This window comes from Eurytemora carolleeae, unplaced genomic scaffold, assembly GCF_000591075.1.
Source record: "Eurytemora carolleeae unplaced genomic scaffold, Eaff_2.0 scaffold116, whole genome shotgun sequence".
NCBI classification, from domain to species: Eukaryota; Metazoa; Arthropoda; class Copepoda; order Calanoida; family Temoridae; genus Eurytemora; species Eurytemora carolleeae.
The window spans coordinates 154285-171708 of record NW_019396247.1 but is presented as its reverse complement, the minus strand read 5'-3'; the positions used below and the strand labels follow the sequence as shown (position 1 = coordinate 171708).

Sequence of the window (17424 nt, the reverse complement as noted above, 5' to 3'; positions counted from 1 at the left end):
AAATACAAGGAAAGGAAAGAAGATTGGGATAATATAAGAGGTAGTTCACTGATTAAAGTTAATTCTCTGGGTTAATAATTCTGTTAGTATGCGAAGTAAAATAAAAACAGACCCCATACAGGCATAATTTCATCAGCAAAGGCCTGATTTTCTGGTAGAACAATATTTAGCCTAAAATAAAAAATTTAAATTATTTACAGTAAGAACTAGAAAACTCTGAAATAGGATGACGACATTTAGGATCGAGTTATGACTTTAAATAGTTTAATAAGCATGGAACACAGCAGTTGGGTTGTGTAAACAGACCCATGTCTCTTAATTGGTGACTTAATAAGTGTCTCATAAAACTAATAGCTTTGTAACAACAACAAATACACTTAAGTATTGATATAAAGTCGTCTTCCTAATTCAGAGTTTTCAAAGTAATGAAGAATATCTTTACAGTGTTCTCCGAAAAATAAATTACTTCATGTTGTCCCAAAAACCATAAAAATCAAGAATTCCGTTTTTTCTTAAAAAGTTAAGAGGGTCAAGGCTTCCCTAAATGTAACCTATCTTCTTTGTATCTTAACATTTAAAAGATTAACCATTTTTTTATTTAAAAAATTGAAATCTGCATTAGATTTACATCTCCGTCAATTTTGACAGTACAAAAATGGCAAACATAAATTTGGAATGAAGACTATAGAGTTGTTGCGATGTTTATAAGTTTTAAACACTTTTATAATAATGCTATACGAAATACCACAAGGATTAAGGACGTAACTTAATTCCTTTTTTTCTGGGACACCCTGTATTAAAGCATCTGCTATCTTGAAACCTTAATGCTGAGATGTTTATGACTTAATTAAGGATACACTCACAACACGTGCACGCGTCATGCAACGTGTCTCTTTTAATTGGTTATAAAATGCCATTTTATTATATATAATCTAATTTTGGTAATACTTTTCTTCTCTAAATTTAGGAGTTTAATTGACATATATATCAAATGCCCGGTCTATGTCTGAGCGTAATTTTCCTGCTTTTTATATCAAATTTGAAATTTTCAAATTCGGATTCTCCATAACAGCAATTTTCGTATTTAAGCAGTCGAGTCCAAAAAGGAAATTGACAGAATTTCATTAAAAATACTTTGACAGTCCCTTTAAGCTTTTAGTTTACCTCCTGTAATAGTCCAGGTTTTCTTCTCTCCTTAAAGCTTTTAGTTTACCTCCTGTAATAGTCCAGGTTTTCTACTCTCCTTTCTTTAAACTATTAGTTTACCTCCTGTAATAGTCCAGGTTTTACTTCTCTTCTTTAAACTATTAGTTTACCTCCTGTAATAGTCCAGGTTTTCTTCTCTTCTTTAAACTATTAGTTTACCTCCTGTAATAGTCCAGGTTTTACTTCTCTTCTTTAAACTAATTACCTCCTGTAATAGTCCAGGTTTTTCTTCTCTCCTTTAAGATTATCCAAGTACTTTTGATGCATCAATTCAGTTTCAAGACTTATCTCCCCACCAGTTTCCAAATCCCTAAAAAATAGTAAATATGTGTCTTAAAAGTCCATGTTGGCGTATTTTTCAGTAAGTCTTAACTTTGTAGAATGCCATGTCGGATTCACAAACTTTGTAAGATCAAGAAAGCATGATATATAAATTTTTTTCTCTTTGACTATTGCAGATTTCTCCTTTAGAAATATTGGAGAAAATTATTAGAATTAAACATTTCTCAAGCTATAGAAACTAAAAATATCTTCTTTATTGCTCATATAAAGGTTTAAAGGGCATTGTAGTGAATTTGCCACGCTCATATTGGAATTAAAACGACTCTCTCAATTAGCCAACATATAACAGCAATATAAACGGGGTTCTTACGTAACCCTAAGAACGGATTTAAATTTTTAATTTTACTATTTTTTAAATGATATTTTTTTCAAAAATAAAAGTTTAATTTCATTTTATTGGTGAAATCATGATGTTGATAATGACAGTGATAATGATAATAGTTACAAAAATAAATAACAATAATAATATCTAATCTTAATGAAAATAACACTAATAATAATCATAATAAGTAAGAACAATAATGATAAAATAATAATAATATTAACGAAATAATAAAATTAATAATAATAACAACAATAATTATAATAATAATAATAAAAGTAACAATGATACCTAGTATTCTCGTAGGGCTGCATATCATATATTTCTTCTGATTCTGATGCCACCATCCTAAATGTTAAATAATATACTTTACATTTTTTCTTCACTTTTTTCCCCTTGTGCGCATTTTATGTTGTTATAAAGCAAAACATTTTGTTACTAGTAGCTCGAAAATAGACTTTTAAGAGATATATTAATCCACTAAACGCTACTACATTTATTCGGTAAGTGTAATGCAAATTACTGCAGAACGCACCGGAAGCTAAGTTAAGGGGACTACAGGTCTGTGTACAATGCACATTTGCTGTGTTTCATGCTTGCACGTTTAAAAAATATTTACTTTTTCTAATTTACTATTCTTCTCGTGTGTATTCTATACTTAAAAATAATTAATCTTTTTATAGGTCTATTTGGAATTGTAGGAGGGGGGGGGGGCAAATAAAGGAGAGGGGGGATAAAGGGATACATTTCTCTTTCGCTTAAGATTTATAGCGAGATATATGATCAAGTTAATCTTACTTAGTTTAGTTTTTAATGTTCATTAATGTATCATTAATATGGTCATTGACTAATATTACTGATATTACAACACGTATCAATAAACATCAACTCTAACTATAGTCCCACAAAGGGCAGTTTTTTCCCTTACGAATACGAATCATTTTTTAGTTCTCCGGCGTTCATATCCACGGCCGCGAAGAGAGAGTAAAGGACGAAGGGAATAAAATTTCGAAATGTATCCTTAAAACGTGCCAATCAAACTCTTTTTGTATGATGGTGACAATTATGGGCCTGGGGCCCTCTATTGCTTTAAATGGCCACTAAAGGACTCAAACAAAACTTTCATCTAACAAATAACAATTTATCTCTGGCGAGCTGAAAATATGTTCTCCAATCGGAATTGCTCAGAATTGTGCGGAATTGCGCGGAATTCTAAAGCTCGAAATTGCACGGAAGTAATATCAACTTGCGTGGAAGAAAACCCCAAGCTTGAAAGTAAGAATCGTAAATTCCTTAATTTCTGTTTTCAATTAAAAGTGTTTATTTAGAAATGTCTCCGATTTTAAAATGAAAACTAGAGTCGATCCCAGATATCAGCAGGTTTAAATGAAAAAGCAATTCTTTAGTGTTTTTTTATCAAATTCTTATAGTCAGTTTTCCCAGTGTAAAACTCGGCTTTTATCGCATTTTTAGTGTCTTTTGAGAAAGATTAATATCATAAATATCTCTTTACATTCACGAGTAGTCCCTTTAAACTCAAAGTAAAAAACCCTTTCCATGCCTAGTCCTACTCAGTAGCTTTATAGTACACAAGGACAATGTATATCCACCATGACACAACATATTTTAGATGGTGTACTGTAGTCTATACTACGGTAAGTTTAAGATATTGTCAGGGACGGATAGAACCAATTAGTGCTATTTTACAGATCCATAAACCTGTGGAATAAGAAGACGATTGTTAGATATCTCTTAATAACTTCAGATAGTCCAACTGTCCAATGAACTTGAAACACAGCGTGTAGCCCACACAAAACACAATACTCGGAAAGTTCTTAGATTAAAATTATCCCTGAATTAGGTTTCGATCAAAAAGCAAAACAAAAAGACAAAGTACGTGTAGTCATTCATAAACTTATCGACCTGAAAAAAAAATGAAATGAACTGTCATTAAACTCAGTCATAAGAGAAGTTTTTAAAATGGTCGTTTTTTTAAAAAAGAGATCGTTATTAAAAATCGCTTTTTGTTTTGTAAAGGTTTAAAATGAGCGGTTCGTTTTTCTGAAACCATTATCAACCCTACCGATATAACTTGTTAATAAGTTGGTTTGTTTGCTAGCAAGGAACTGAAATACCCCTGCAGAAATGTTTATTCACGTGTCAACCTTAGTTCTTGAACCACGAGATGAGAAGGTTAGATTATTTATTCCCAGGCTGTAATTAGGAAGGTTTAGCAGAGGGATACGAAGATTAACTCATTTCTGACGAAATTTTAACATCAAAGAATTTGATTGATATATATGTCAATTCATGGTTGAAAATATATTATAATTTCATAACGTAGAGCGTATTTATTAGTGTTTTATTAAGCTGTATGTTACTATATAAGTAGGGTTGTTAATCGTTTTTGAAAACGATCGCTAACGATCGATTTTATTTTCACTTTTCAATCGTTTTCAAAAATGATCGTTTCGTTTTCGGAGAAAACGATCGTTTTTAAAAACGACCCACTCGTGTTGAACTCTTAGAAAACGAATAACGATTGTTTTTAAAAACGATCGTTTTAAAAACGACCATTTTTAAAAAACAAGCTTTTTATAAAAACGAATGCTTCATTTCTATTTTTCGTCGTCGTTTTCATAAGAAAACAATCGTTTTTTTCAAAAAATGAAAACGTTAACATCTCTATAATATAAGTATATTTCTACTACCTGTCAGAACTTAGATTAAGGATCTTAAAAAATATTCATTTTTGATTTTGACCGCGGAATTTTTTTTTCTTGATTAGGTAAATATTAGTCTAGTACAAACAATTGATTAAGAATCTGTTATGTTTAGAAATTTGAAATTATATAGATTATATATGGGTTTTTAATGTACCTCTATCTGCATAATAAAACAAGACATTATGTACCCTATAGCCGCCAAATGGCTAAACCGAAGGGGCTAAAAACTTCTTTTAGGAAACTTATAGCTACCCTGGGGGTAACATAGACTAAAAAATTCAAAAATTTTTATTTTTTTTAAATCATTTTTTTTCAAAATCTTAATTTTTATTTTTTTCTAAATTCCACGGGCAACGCCGGGCCCTGAAGCTAGTATGTAATAAATAGAGAAAATTAAATAACCGGAGACAGTTCTATCTTTCAAGCGTTAATCTGATAAAATTGTGCACAGTGCACTTATATCATAAAGAGACCATCCTGTCTGATATTTGATTAAATATAATCTAAGACCTTGACGTATATATAAATCTAAATTCTAAAGAAATTAACTTAATTTTGTTTGATTAATTGATTTCATAAACAAATTTAAAGTAACCAAACTGGCTCATATTTAAAAAAATCAAATCTTAAGTAACCAAACTGGCTCATATTTAAGTAAATCAGATTTAAAGTAACCAAACTGGCTCATATTTAAAAAAAAATTTAAGTAAACAGACTGGCTCATATTTAATAAGATAAAATTTAAAGTAACCAAACTGGCTCATATTTAATTAAATCAGATTTAAAGTAACAAAACTGGCTCATATTTAATTAAATCAGATTTAAAGTAACAAAACTGGCTCATATTTAATAAAATTAAATTTAAAGTAAACAAACTGGCTCATATTTAATAAGATCAAATTTAAAGTAACCAAACTGGCTCATATTTAATTAAATCAGATTTAAATTAACCAAACCGGCTCATATTTAATTAAATCAGATTTAAATGGACCAAACTGGCTCATATTTAATTAAATTAGATTTAAAGTAACCAAACTGGCTCATATTTAATTAAATCAAATTTAATGTAACCAAAATGGCTCATATTCAATTCAATCTAATTTAAGTAACCAAACTGGCTCATATTTAATCAAATCAAATTTAAATTAACCAAAAAGGCTCTTATACCTGTTATCACATTCTGTTTAAGGTTACAAATCAATCAAATGTTTTTACATCCCTTCACTTTAAATTTTGGAATTAAAAACCTCGCTCTTTTGGCAGCAAAAGTTGTATGGCTGTCAAATAAGCGACAGCAAATTTCTTAAACAGTGATAGCCAAATATAAAATAAAAATGGAATAACCAATACTTTGATATTTTATATTGCAAAAGCAAATAGTTTTACTAGACACTTACTAAATCACTGATTTGGTTAATGGGCCTGTAAACTGTTTACACTGCACAATGACTGTACGTCTCGTGCTAATCGGACTTTATAACTTGATTCTAAAAGTCGTTTTCCTATTTCAGAGTTTTCTGGTTATCACTGTATTCAACAAAAAATCGCTTATTTGGTTTCAAGTGTTTTTTATCGAAAATAGCTCTATAGCTTTTTTTAATTTTTGAATAGAAGACTGGTTTCTAATCCTGGTAAAAATCCCTTTCAAAATGCATATTTACCATTCTCTCTCTTCATCTTGTTTTTCCTTTCCTCTTTCTTTTCCTCGTTCTTTATACAATCTTAACTCCTTTTCTAGATTATTTTCTTTCAAACTCATTTTTTCTGAAACAATTAGCAATTTGGATTAATCTGTAATATTTTGCAATATCTTCAATTTTCTTAATTATGTCGCAATATTTCTAAAACATTTTGCAATATCTACATTTTTGGCAATATCTACATTATTCTGAAATATTTCGCAATGTACATTATTCTGTAATATTTCGCAATATCTACATTATTCTGTAATATTTGCAATTATTCTGCAATGTTTGTCGCAAACAAAACATCAAGTTTTTGCAATTTACAAAATTGTGATGCTGAAATTTTGCTGAACAGTTTTTATGTTTAGTTTATGCATATTTTGAAATCCTTCATATGTCAAACATGTCAACTTTTTAGGATGTCAGCAATCTTTTAAACATTTTATAAATAATTTGGTTATTATTATAGAAATTGTAAAAGTGATCTTTAATATTTTACAATATTGGAACTATATTTTGCCAATATTTTGCAATAGTATTTATCATTTTCTCAAAGTTTGCAATAGTGCAATTACCAGAAATATTAAACTTAACCTCACGTATTTCTAAAGGGAATGTTCACCTATTTTAAAATGGAAAAATTACGCCAGTTTTTACATATAACTTGAGATACAATTGCGCATATTTAAAAGGACTGAGAACGAAATTTTAAGAATCCTCGATTTCTACAAGGGACATGTCCGATTCACAGCAGTACCAAAAAAATTCCATTGAAAATGAAAGAGATTTTCTTAATTTTCTCTGTTAAAATTGATTATTGACCATTGTTGAGTTGGTGTGGAAAAACCAAAGAGCAAGACGTACGGCACTAAAGATTTTATTATTAACTTTCAGAGTTGTCTATAGATATCAGTGTACGGCGATTTTCTCATCTTTTGAGCCAAATCAATCCATAACCTGGTGAGTTGACTTTAATCACCTTTAGGTTAAACCAAGAAATATGTATTTAATAATCAACTAAACTGTAGTATTTACAGTTTAGATTTTTTTTAAGAAATAAAATAACATATCTAGGTTCTACTCAAAATTCTGATGAAGATGGTATGACTTACTCCATAAAAGATACATTGCGGGGAAAAAATCTCCACAGAGACAAACTTCTAACAGTACAAACGCATAAAAGAAAATCTCGAAATTTATTAAATTTCGGATTTTTTTTTAAATCAAGTAATCTTGCTTTTATTCTGAGTCAGGCCGGGTCTATGGGAAAAAAAATTTCCGGTGTTTAGCCTTTCAGGAGTTTTGCTCTTTTCAGGAGTTTGTTTCTTTTCAGGAGTTTGTCTCTTTTCATAAGTTTGTCTCTTTTCGGCCGTTTGTCCCATTTCAGGAGGTTGTCTCTTTTCATAAGTTTGTCTCTTTCCGGCAGTTTGTCACACTTAAGGAGGTTTCCTTTTTTCAAGATTTTGTGGGATGGGGGGGAAGGGGGGAATTTCATGGGAAGAATGGTTGAAGATTGGATAGGGGGTGGGGGGATTTGATTTAGTTATATCCCACTTTGACCATCAGTTTGCTATCAATACTATAATATTATAGATTATCAAAAGTTTCAATAAATAGTTTCCTAAAGTTTCTGAAGCTTGGTGAACCACTAGACAGTTGCTTAATAAAATTTCGAAATGTATCCTTAAAACGTGCCAATCAAACTCTTTTTGTATGATGGTGACAATTATGGGCCTGGGGCCCTCTATTGCTTTAAATGGCCACTAAAGGACTCAAACAAAACTTTCATCTAACAAATAACAATTTATCTCTGGCGAGCTGAAAATATGTACTCCAATCGGAATTGCTCAGAATTGTGCNAAAGGGTTACACTACGCGGATCGAACAGTCAGCTTGAAAACAGCCAAAATTGTTGTTTAGCTAAAATTACACCGGAAAAAATGTGGTTATAGCGCCTATTAAACAGTTAGTAGTATAGCTAAAATGACAATATATCAACCAATAAGTCCACGAAAACGAGTCTGTATCACCCTGTTTATTATCATTTTTAATTAACTATTTTTTACACTGTTATTTTGGTTCGCAGCGTTATAAAGTTTTTGGACAGAAATTTTCTCTTTATGGAGAAGGTTCAAGCCTTTTTAGATTTAAGTTTGTCCCGAGCTCTATCGAGAGACAAAATCTAAAGAGGCGAAAACCCTCAAGATATAGAGAAAATTTAAGTTCTAAACTTTATAACACTGCAAACCAAAATAATAGTGCTATAGGTAATTTTATGAAACGGTTGTTTACTTATCTTATTTCAATGGATATTTCTAGATCAAATAAGCTTTGAAACAAATCAGAAGTCAGAATATACAGTGGATTTTAATTTTATTTTCATTTCAATTAAAAAAAATATTTTGGAAATATCCTAAATTTTTGGAGAAAATCCGGGAACCAGTCAAAACTTTATAGCTGCACATGCTATAAAGTACAGCAAATTTAACATTATAGCACGTTCATCATTCACGATGAAGTGAGGAAGAATGATAAAGTACACTATAGTTTCATAAAACAAATAATAAAGATTAATGAAAATATTGTTATTTTACAACACACTATAAAGGTTTATGAGAAGTGTTAAACCTAGATTAATTTAATAACATAACGCAACTACAGAGACCCTGTAGAAATCATTATCTATTTATATATTTAAATTATATTTTATGTATTTTATTTATACATTTCTAATTTTTTTTATATTTTATATATTCTATTTATACTTTAAGCTTTAAGGAAGCTCCGATTCCAATCTTTTCATAATAATTTTAACTTAAAAATATTACCTTATTTGAGAGCCTTTCCTTCATACAAAGTAAAATATTGACCTTTAAATTTCACAAAGGAATTGAGTTTTTGCCACAAACTCAAGTTTTCTAATCCCCATATCTTTTTAACACAATGGTACAAACCTTTGATATCCCAAACCAAACCTATTTGATTTGATTTAACAGAATTCATTGTTTGAAAAATTTAAGATCTAAGATATTGGGTTGCAAAGATCAAAGGATTACAAAATCAGAGTTTGTTGACGTATATTTAGAAAAAATCAAAAATCTCAATTCTTTAAATCCTGATAGTATAACCAGCCTTGGAGAAGAGATACCACACAAACTCTGCGGCATAATCTGTTTAGCCGTTTCAATGTTTGAATAGCTGAGAAGCATTCTATTGAAGTTTAACAATTGGATTTACGCCAGATTCTCATTTGACAGTGATTAATAAACATTTTTTGAGACTGCTTGAGATCGTGAGTTGGTCATACCTTTATTAATTTTAGTTCGATCAAAGGGACTGTTAACTTAATTTTAGTTGGCCTTACAAGCACAGATTTACATTAGTACCCTTGAAACATTTATTTTATTTTAATGTGACATATATTGTTATAGTTTTTCTAGGTTTAAGAATGTTTTCTTATAAAAATTTCTGAATGTTTTTCCTGTAGCAGAAATTCGAAAGTCACTTTTGCAGAGAAATCGCAATTGAAAATAATAAGGTTTTAATATCATTAGCTTAATATTCAATTCAAACTAGATTATACAAAGCGTATCAGGGTAACGTTGTGAATCAGACATTCCCATCTTTGAGAGTACTGTCAATTGCCATCCTTTTAAATTGAAGGACAATAACAAATGGGTTGCTATATTTTCACTATTTAAAGAAGAACCAAGTTCCTTTTCAATTATTTGGTTCTCACAGAATTGCCTAAGAAGGGGCGGTGTTTATCCGTCCTGCTCCGGCATATCTTGAAAACTACTTCATCTTCTAAACTCGCTCACTTGGACCAATTTAACGTGCACGCACACTCGGAGATTATGTAAACACGGTGCACGCTTGTCACCAAATATAAAACATCATCCTATTAAATGAGAAGAAATGTCAACAAAACAGTTTTTCATTGTTCAATTCGAAATCCAGAACATTGAAAATAATTTACAGAGGTCAGATGTAGAGATTACAAATTGGGGAACAGTAAGATGGCATTTAGACTTGAATTATGATTTTGGATAGTTCAATGAACATGCAACACATAGTAAAACATTTTGCTTTGTAACTACATCAAATAGGAATTAATATTGTCGTCTTCCTATTCCATAGTTTAATGATTCTCATAGTACTGACAGTTTGAGATTTTCAATTGATGCAGTAGGTAGCAAGTTATTGAGAACATTGCTTTATGCATAGGTGTGTTTGATTTTTCAAAAATACCTGAACAGATAAAATGAAAGGTTATTTATTTTCAAATTCATTGACTTTGAAATAAAGCAATGCACATGTTGATCTATACGCTTAAAGCTTTATAACCTACAAATCAAGCCAAGCCAAGCCAAATCAAGCCAATTTTAGTTTTTGCATGGATATGTCTTTGGCGTACATTTAGATTTAGTTCTTCATACAAAGGAATTGATTCTTTGCCACAAACTCAAATTTTGCAATCTTTATATTATTGCAACCTGATGATGCAAATCTTTGATATTTCAAACCTATATTATTCAATCTAACAGAATTCATAGATTGAAATATTTAAGAGCTAAGCAAATGGGTTGCAAAGATATAGGGATTGAAAATCAGAGTTGGTGGCAAAAACTCAACTTCTTTACCCATTTTCGGTCAAGTAACAACAAACATTGATCACATTTGATTAATCCTAAAAAACCTAATATTTGCGTAAATTATACAATGTTCATTTCTTTGTTTACACTAAGTCTAAAAATAACATCTTCTTTGTTTTATAACAGTTCATCATTCTCTATTCAGTGTTAAGTTAGTAAATATTCTTTTTATGTAAGATTCAAAAATTAAATAAAGAAATTCCTATACTTTTTCAACAAAATACTAACTTTAAAAACATGTCATATTCTAGTTTTTCCTGGGAATTTTTTCCACCTTTTTTCACTGTAAAAAAGAATTATTTTTCCAGAATGACGATATATTAAAATCTTAAGATTAAAATGTGAATTTTCAAATGAAAATAAATTACGAAAATCTTTTTAGGAAAGGAATTGAGTCTTTGCCACAAACTCTGATTTTCTTATCACAAATTTTGTAGACCTTAGATATTTCAAACTATGAATTCTGTTAAATCAAATAATCAGAGTTTGAAATATCAAAGGTTTACAACATCGGGTTTAAATATTTGATTTTGTTACAAAGACTCAATTCCTTTCTGAATGTTGCCCAGTCAAAAATTGTCCCTCCAGAGATGGAATTTAAAGAATTTGAGCCGCGGTTTAAATCCGCCAAAACCCGGTTTAAATTAAGCGCCGGCTTAAATCTTAAAACATTTGATACAATTTTAAGTGGAACCAACCATATTTAAACCGCGGCTTAAATTTAAACCGCCGCTCAAATTCTTTAAATTCGGCCACTGGTACTTTTACTTTCATTTTTCCTTGCTTAAAGGTCAGCCAGACATCCTTTTAAGCTCTATATTGAATACTAGCTTAAGAACCCATTGTTGTCCAGGCCCCAGGGTACTACTACTCATAATTAATCCCGCCGTTTACCCGCGCTTGGTCGTAAATTACGATTGTTGCTTTTTTTCCATAAAACTGGACCCACTCAATTTAGAATCTCAAATCTTTTAAAGCTTAGAATATTTCAGTGGTTCTCCTAAGTCCCGAGTTCCCAAAGGCAAATCGGTCAATGGGCTCATGAGTTATGATCGGACATACAAACAAACAGACAAACTGAGATTACAACTTTATAAAAATGTTTAGATCTATCTTCCGTATTTTCCCTGCATGTAAAAGTAAATTTTTCTGTTTTGTATTTACAGTAAATTCCGGATAGATAAAGTCCCTTTTTAACGATCCGAAATTCAAAAATTTGTAATTTATTAATTGTTATCTTTTCATGAAAAGAGATAATGCAAAAATCAATGAGAATTTTGCCTATTAAGCCTTTAAAACTAGTGCTTTTAATGATAAATGTAAAACAAGTGCTTTTAATAATAAATGTAAACATGTATACCTGATGTCAGTGCTAAAAAAGTGGTATAAGGAGAAGTGGGATAAAATCGAAAACTAAAGCGTTGTGATACTTTAGAGTGGATCCAGTTTTGAAAATTAATTTTAGAGTTGATTTTAGGTTTTTTAAAATCTACGATTGTGGTATATTAGTAAAGAACCCTGTAAAGAAAAGAGTGGATTATTTCTTAGAATTCTTCAACTTAAACTATTTAACTTCTATTTACATATACAGAGCCATTTTAAATTGGATTATTTTATACAAAGGAACTAAGTCTTTTCCAAAAAGTCTAATTCTCTAATTTTTTTCTCTTTGCAACCCAAAGTCTGTAGACCATAGACATTTAAAACTAGGACTTATTCCAGAACACAAGATACACTACCAAAGGGTTACACTACTAGGTTGCAAAGATATGGGGATTAAACGATTCGAGCTATCTAGCAAAGTCTCAAATCCCTTTAATATGTTCGATTTTTAAAAATAATTAAATCTTTTAAGAATATCTGTTTAGTCACGAAAATTCCAATAGAGAGCTTAGAACAATCCGATATAATGTGGGAAACGCTGTAATTCCATACTTGATTGTGGCAAACAAAAAATCTAAACGTCTGAACCGAATATGACGAAAGCTTCTAAAAACGGGTTATCAAGATAATTAAAAATTAAAGATTACTTAAAATTAGGAAAAGAGTTGAACAATTTTTATTTTGAAATACTTCCGACGGCACAGTCTACCTATATTAAGCCTACCCCCCCTTCCCTACCTCAGATGGCCTATACGTGTCATATCATAAATAGATTATCCCTCGCTTCAATTGTTTTGATTACCTCAGGCCATACATTCATGAAAGTACAAGGAGAAAATTATTTGATATTTCTTCATCTGTGTAGAAGATTTTATTACAAAATAAGAGAGGGTTAACTTTTGTAAATTATTTCAGGAATGCAAATATATTGTGTCTTTTGCACACACTCTGATTTCTAATCACTATATTTTTGCAACCTGATGCAACCTTTAAAATTTCAAACTTATATTTAATATATTTTCATCCTATCCCAACTCTATCTATTTTATCCATCCTATCTTTCTATTATATATATTTTCATCGTATCCCAACAATTATCTTTTCTATTCATCTAATTTGTCTATTCAATATATTTTTATCCTATCCTAACTATTATCTATTCATACATCCAATCTTTCTATTCAATATATTTTCATCCCATCCCAACTATTATCTATTTCATCCATCCTATCTTTCTATTCAATATATTTTCAACCCATATCAACTATTATCTATTTTATTCATCCTATCTTTCTATTCAATATATTTTCATCCTATCCCAACTATTATCTATTTCATCCATCATATCTTTCTATTGTAGAGATCACAAACTAAGAATCCACAAGAGATGGAAGGATAAAATCCGGGAAGGATGAAAAGAGAATCCAGGAGCCAGTCTGATTAGAACCAGGAAGAAGAGAAGACCNCATCCTATCCTAACTATTATCTTCTCTATTCAATAATCTTATGTAATTCTTTAAATGTAACATATCAATCCTATCCATCCTGTCTCCATGTCTTGAGCTGAACTGTATTTGATAACACATGTGAACTTAACAATATAACTTCAGTTTCCATGATATCCGTTAAACTATATTTTTCTTTATTGACGCAATTTCAAGACTCCGGACCACGCTAAACGCATTAAATGCGTATAATTCCCGTGACGCAACTAATCTTTATAGTTAGGAAAACTTCACGCTGCCTTCAAGATCATTGACAAATATTAAGACAGATGATGGAAATGTCATCAAATCAGCTGCATATATTTTATCCAGACATTTGCGTAAATTTGGTATTTAGCATAGATATGTATACTTGGCTTTCATGCTGTATCAGTGAGCTTTAGAGTTCAACGTAACAATCAGTACCCCGTTTGTAACTTATTAAAAGAAAAACCTGGACTACTGCTTCACTGCAAACTTAACAAAAAATAAAGAAAATCTAAGCTTAAAATGTTTAAGCCGCAGTACATTTGCAACCTGATGGTATGTTTCAAACTTATATTTAAAAAGTATTGGTCTGAGGCTGCTCAAAATTTGTGACTTTTCTAAATATCACATGCCCCTTACGAATTATTTTATCTAACAGAATTCCTAGTTTGAAATATCTAAGATCTACTACATGGGGTTGCAAAGCTATGCGGGTTAGAAGATCAGAGCTTTAAGACTCAATTCCTGTATGCGATAATCGTTGGTACGAATTTGTGACCTCATCGCTCCTCATATAGTTTTATGTTACGTAAAGTATGATAAAACCAAATTTATACGGTTACGTATAAGAAATTCACAACAAATTTGGTCTTCTCAATAGCTTTTCAATTAGGATAGTTTTGATTTAAAACATTTAAGATTCCAATCTTACGTGAAACTTACGTTAGTTTGACGTACCATCTCCATTTTTGCCGTAAACATCGAGAAAATGTGATTGAGTAACTTCAAAAGAAAATTCTTAGAGAAATTTTTAATGGTCGCATTTTCTCCGAAACGNTGTGTTTATAAAAAAAAAGATCTACGATAATTTGTAATTAAAGTTAAAACCTGAATTTGTATTAGTTGCATAGTATTTTATCTTATATTGGGGCAGATTAATTTTACATTTTATAATCAATCAAAATAACGCACTGTGGTCATCAAAAAGTAAATTTTTTAACAAAATGTATTTTTAATTATCATGAAGAATTGATAAAGATGTTACTGACCAATCTGACAGTAGTCTTGAACCTTGAACCTGGAAAGAATGCAGTGATGTATGATCAAATGTCAAGCTATCCTTGATTAAGCCTGATACCATCTAAAACCTGGTATTTCAAAATATCTAGAAACGAAGCTGAATATAGCAGATGATATTTATTGTGGAAGATGAATCAGGGTTTTTATCAAACTAATCAAACATATACATTTACTTAACGATAACTACCATATTATTAGATAAAGCACCGTCATTTTTATTTGCAATTTTCACGCTGCGCGTAGATAATGCGCACAAAAGTGGAAGCAGCAGGAATAGTAAGAAGGTCAGACTCTGCGTGGGCATCTCCTCTTCATATGGTTCGTAAAGCTGACAATTCATGGCGCCCTTGTGGCGATTTTCGACGGTTAAACACTATCACTAAACCTGACCGCTATCCAGTTCCTAACATGCAAGACCTCACTGCCCGCCTACATGGTTCAACAATTTTTAGTAAGTTAGACCTCAAAAAAGGATACTATCAGGTACCAGTAAACCNGGGGGGGGTATTTCCATTTATCTACATTTTACTTATATGGTGATTGTGGGATCTATAAAAGGGATGTTTTTAAAAAGAGCAGATAAAATATGGATGACAGAATTTACTGTATCAAACCTGAGCTGAAAACTTTAGAATGAAATATCCAGATATCCCGTCGGTTAATTAAGCTGAAGATTAAAGTCATGAGGTAAACAAGCAATATTTAATCTGGAGATTAAGAAAAAGAGTGGATTAAGCCTTAATCCTGATATCCACCATTCTAAAGTTTTCAGCTCTGAAAGAGAATGTACACGTAATAGAGTAACAGTTTCAATTCACAATGGTACCTTTTCAGCACTTATCTGCGTAACTGCATGATTAATTTTTAAGGAGAAAACATATTTAATTGTAAATAATAATCATGCAGTTAAATCGGTGTTATTATTTTAATATCTAGAGAGCTCTTTTATTGCCTAATTCAATCATGTCTAGAATACATATTACAAAACACAGATATTTTACCAAGAAACTAGGTTTTGAAATATCATAAATATCTGAAATAAAGAGATTTTTCATTTGCCATAATTTTTAAGCGAATATTGTAGAGGATGAAATCCCCGAAAGATGATTATGAAATCCGCAAATCAGTAGTGTCGGATCTTGGAACCAGAGAGGACCTGCTCAACTTCCTCTCCTTTTACACACTCTTTATTTAATATGTATTTATATCTAGAAACAATAAATGTACTTCTAAAATATGATAATAAAGCGATGAAAGTATTAAGAAATTCAAATATTTCTTTCATAAAACACAAAAAACGGCGATATTGGATACTTTTAGTTATATTATTATTAATAATTGATAACAATACAAAATCTCTTATTCTGACTGATTAATCTTATGAACAAATGATATTTAAATAACACTTGCAAAGATGACAATGACTGATTCACAACCCTGAGAACCTTTAACTTATCAATATTGTGGAACATTATTGTCGTTTTTCTAGGGTTCAAAATGATTTCTTGCAGTAGAAATGCGCAAGTCACTTTTAGAGAGAAACAATGCAATTTTTTTTCGTAATTTTAGACATTGATATGTAATTCATACTAGATCCAACAAAGCTTTTTAAGGTACCGTTGTGAGTCATTAGGTTTAAGAATGGTTCTCAGGATAAACTTTAGATTCTCCGAGTGTTGCTCAGTGTTCAGTCACTGATATTAGAACCTGGAGTAATATCTAGCTAGATACCTGAGCTAAGCACTTTTGTACTTTTAATCTCTCCAGGGCAGGGACCGAATTTAATAAATTGGAGAGGTCTCTGAACTACATACAGTCGGTTCAATATTCATGAATCACCAATTCAAAGTTTCATGAATCTTTAGCTTTGTATACAGGGATTAGGATTTGAATCCACGGTTTCAATTTGAAATAAAGTTAAATGAAAAGTTTGCATTTTGACTATTGAACTATAGCGCTGTGGATATATTAGTGTCATTAACTACTTCAGTTTCAACCTCAGATCGTACTAAACATATTAAAAACTTAGATATGTACTTAGAAACCCTACTCTGCAGCTAGGTGGACTATAGCTTGGCTAATATATGTCTCAAGATTCTTATCTGATAGATAGACTATTGGGACTCACACAGTAGGAGACGTCAACTGGTCGACCGTTGGAGTGTTTATAACATAGAGAATAGAATATATAGAGAGGAATTAAAAGAATCCCTCGGTATGAATTTTTTCAGTCCCTTTCAGCCTGAAAGGGAGTTCAAAGTGTACAAATCATGTAAATGTTCACAAATTATATGCAGTAGAGTACATTAATACAGTATGTTCCCTAGACTATTC

At 30.8% G+C, this 17424-nt stretch overlaps 1 protein-coding gene across 1 annotated transcript; it reads right to left on the bottom strand.

The window, feature by feature from the left end:
- Window positions 1–11: 11 nt before the first annotated feature.
- Window positions 12–6395, bottom strand: LOC111699313 (uncharacterized). The gene is made up of 4 exons (XM_023469955.1): window positions 6258–6395; window positions 2162–2218; window positions 1412–1516; window positions 12–171 (listed from the first exon to the last, which is right to left on the bottom strand). Exons 1-4 carry the CDS (start codon window positions 6353–6355, stop codon window positions 84–86), a joined length of 348 nt encoding a protein of 115 aa, XP_023325723.1. The 5' UTR covers window positions 6356–6395; the 3' UTR covers window positions 12–83.
- Window positions 6396–17424: the final 11029 nt, after the last annotated feature.

What these genes read in the sequence shown, in the direction of transcription:
- LOC111699313 (XM_023469955.1), bottom strand. Translation starts at nt 6,355, where the DNA reads ATGAGTTTGAAAGAAAATAATCTAGAAAAGGAGTTAAGATTGTATAAA. An exon ending in CAAGATGAAGAGAGAGAATG is followed by an intron (nt 2,219 to 6,257) that starts GTAAATATGCAT and finishes TTTAACATTTAG; the next exon opens with GATGGTGGCATCAGAATCAG. An exon ending in CAGCCCTACGAGAATACTAG is followed by an intron (nt 1,517 to 2,161) that starts GTATCATTGTTA and finishes ACTATTTTTTAG; the next exon opens with GGATTTGGAAACTGGTGGGG.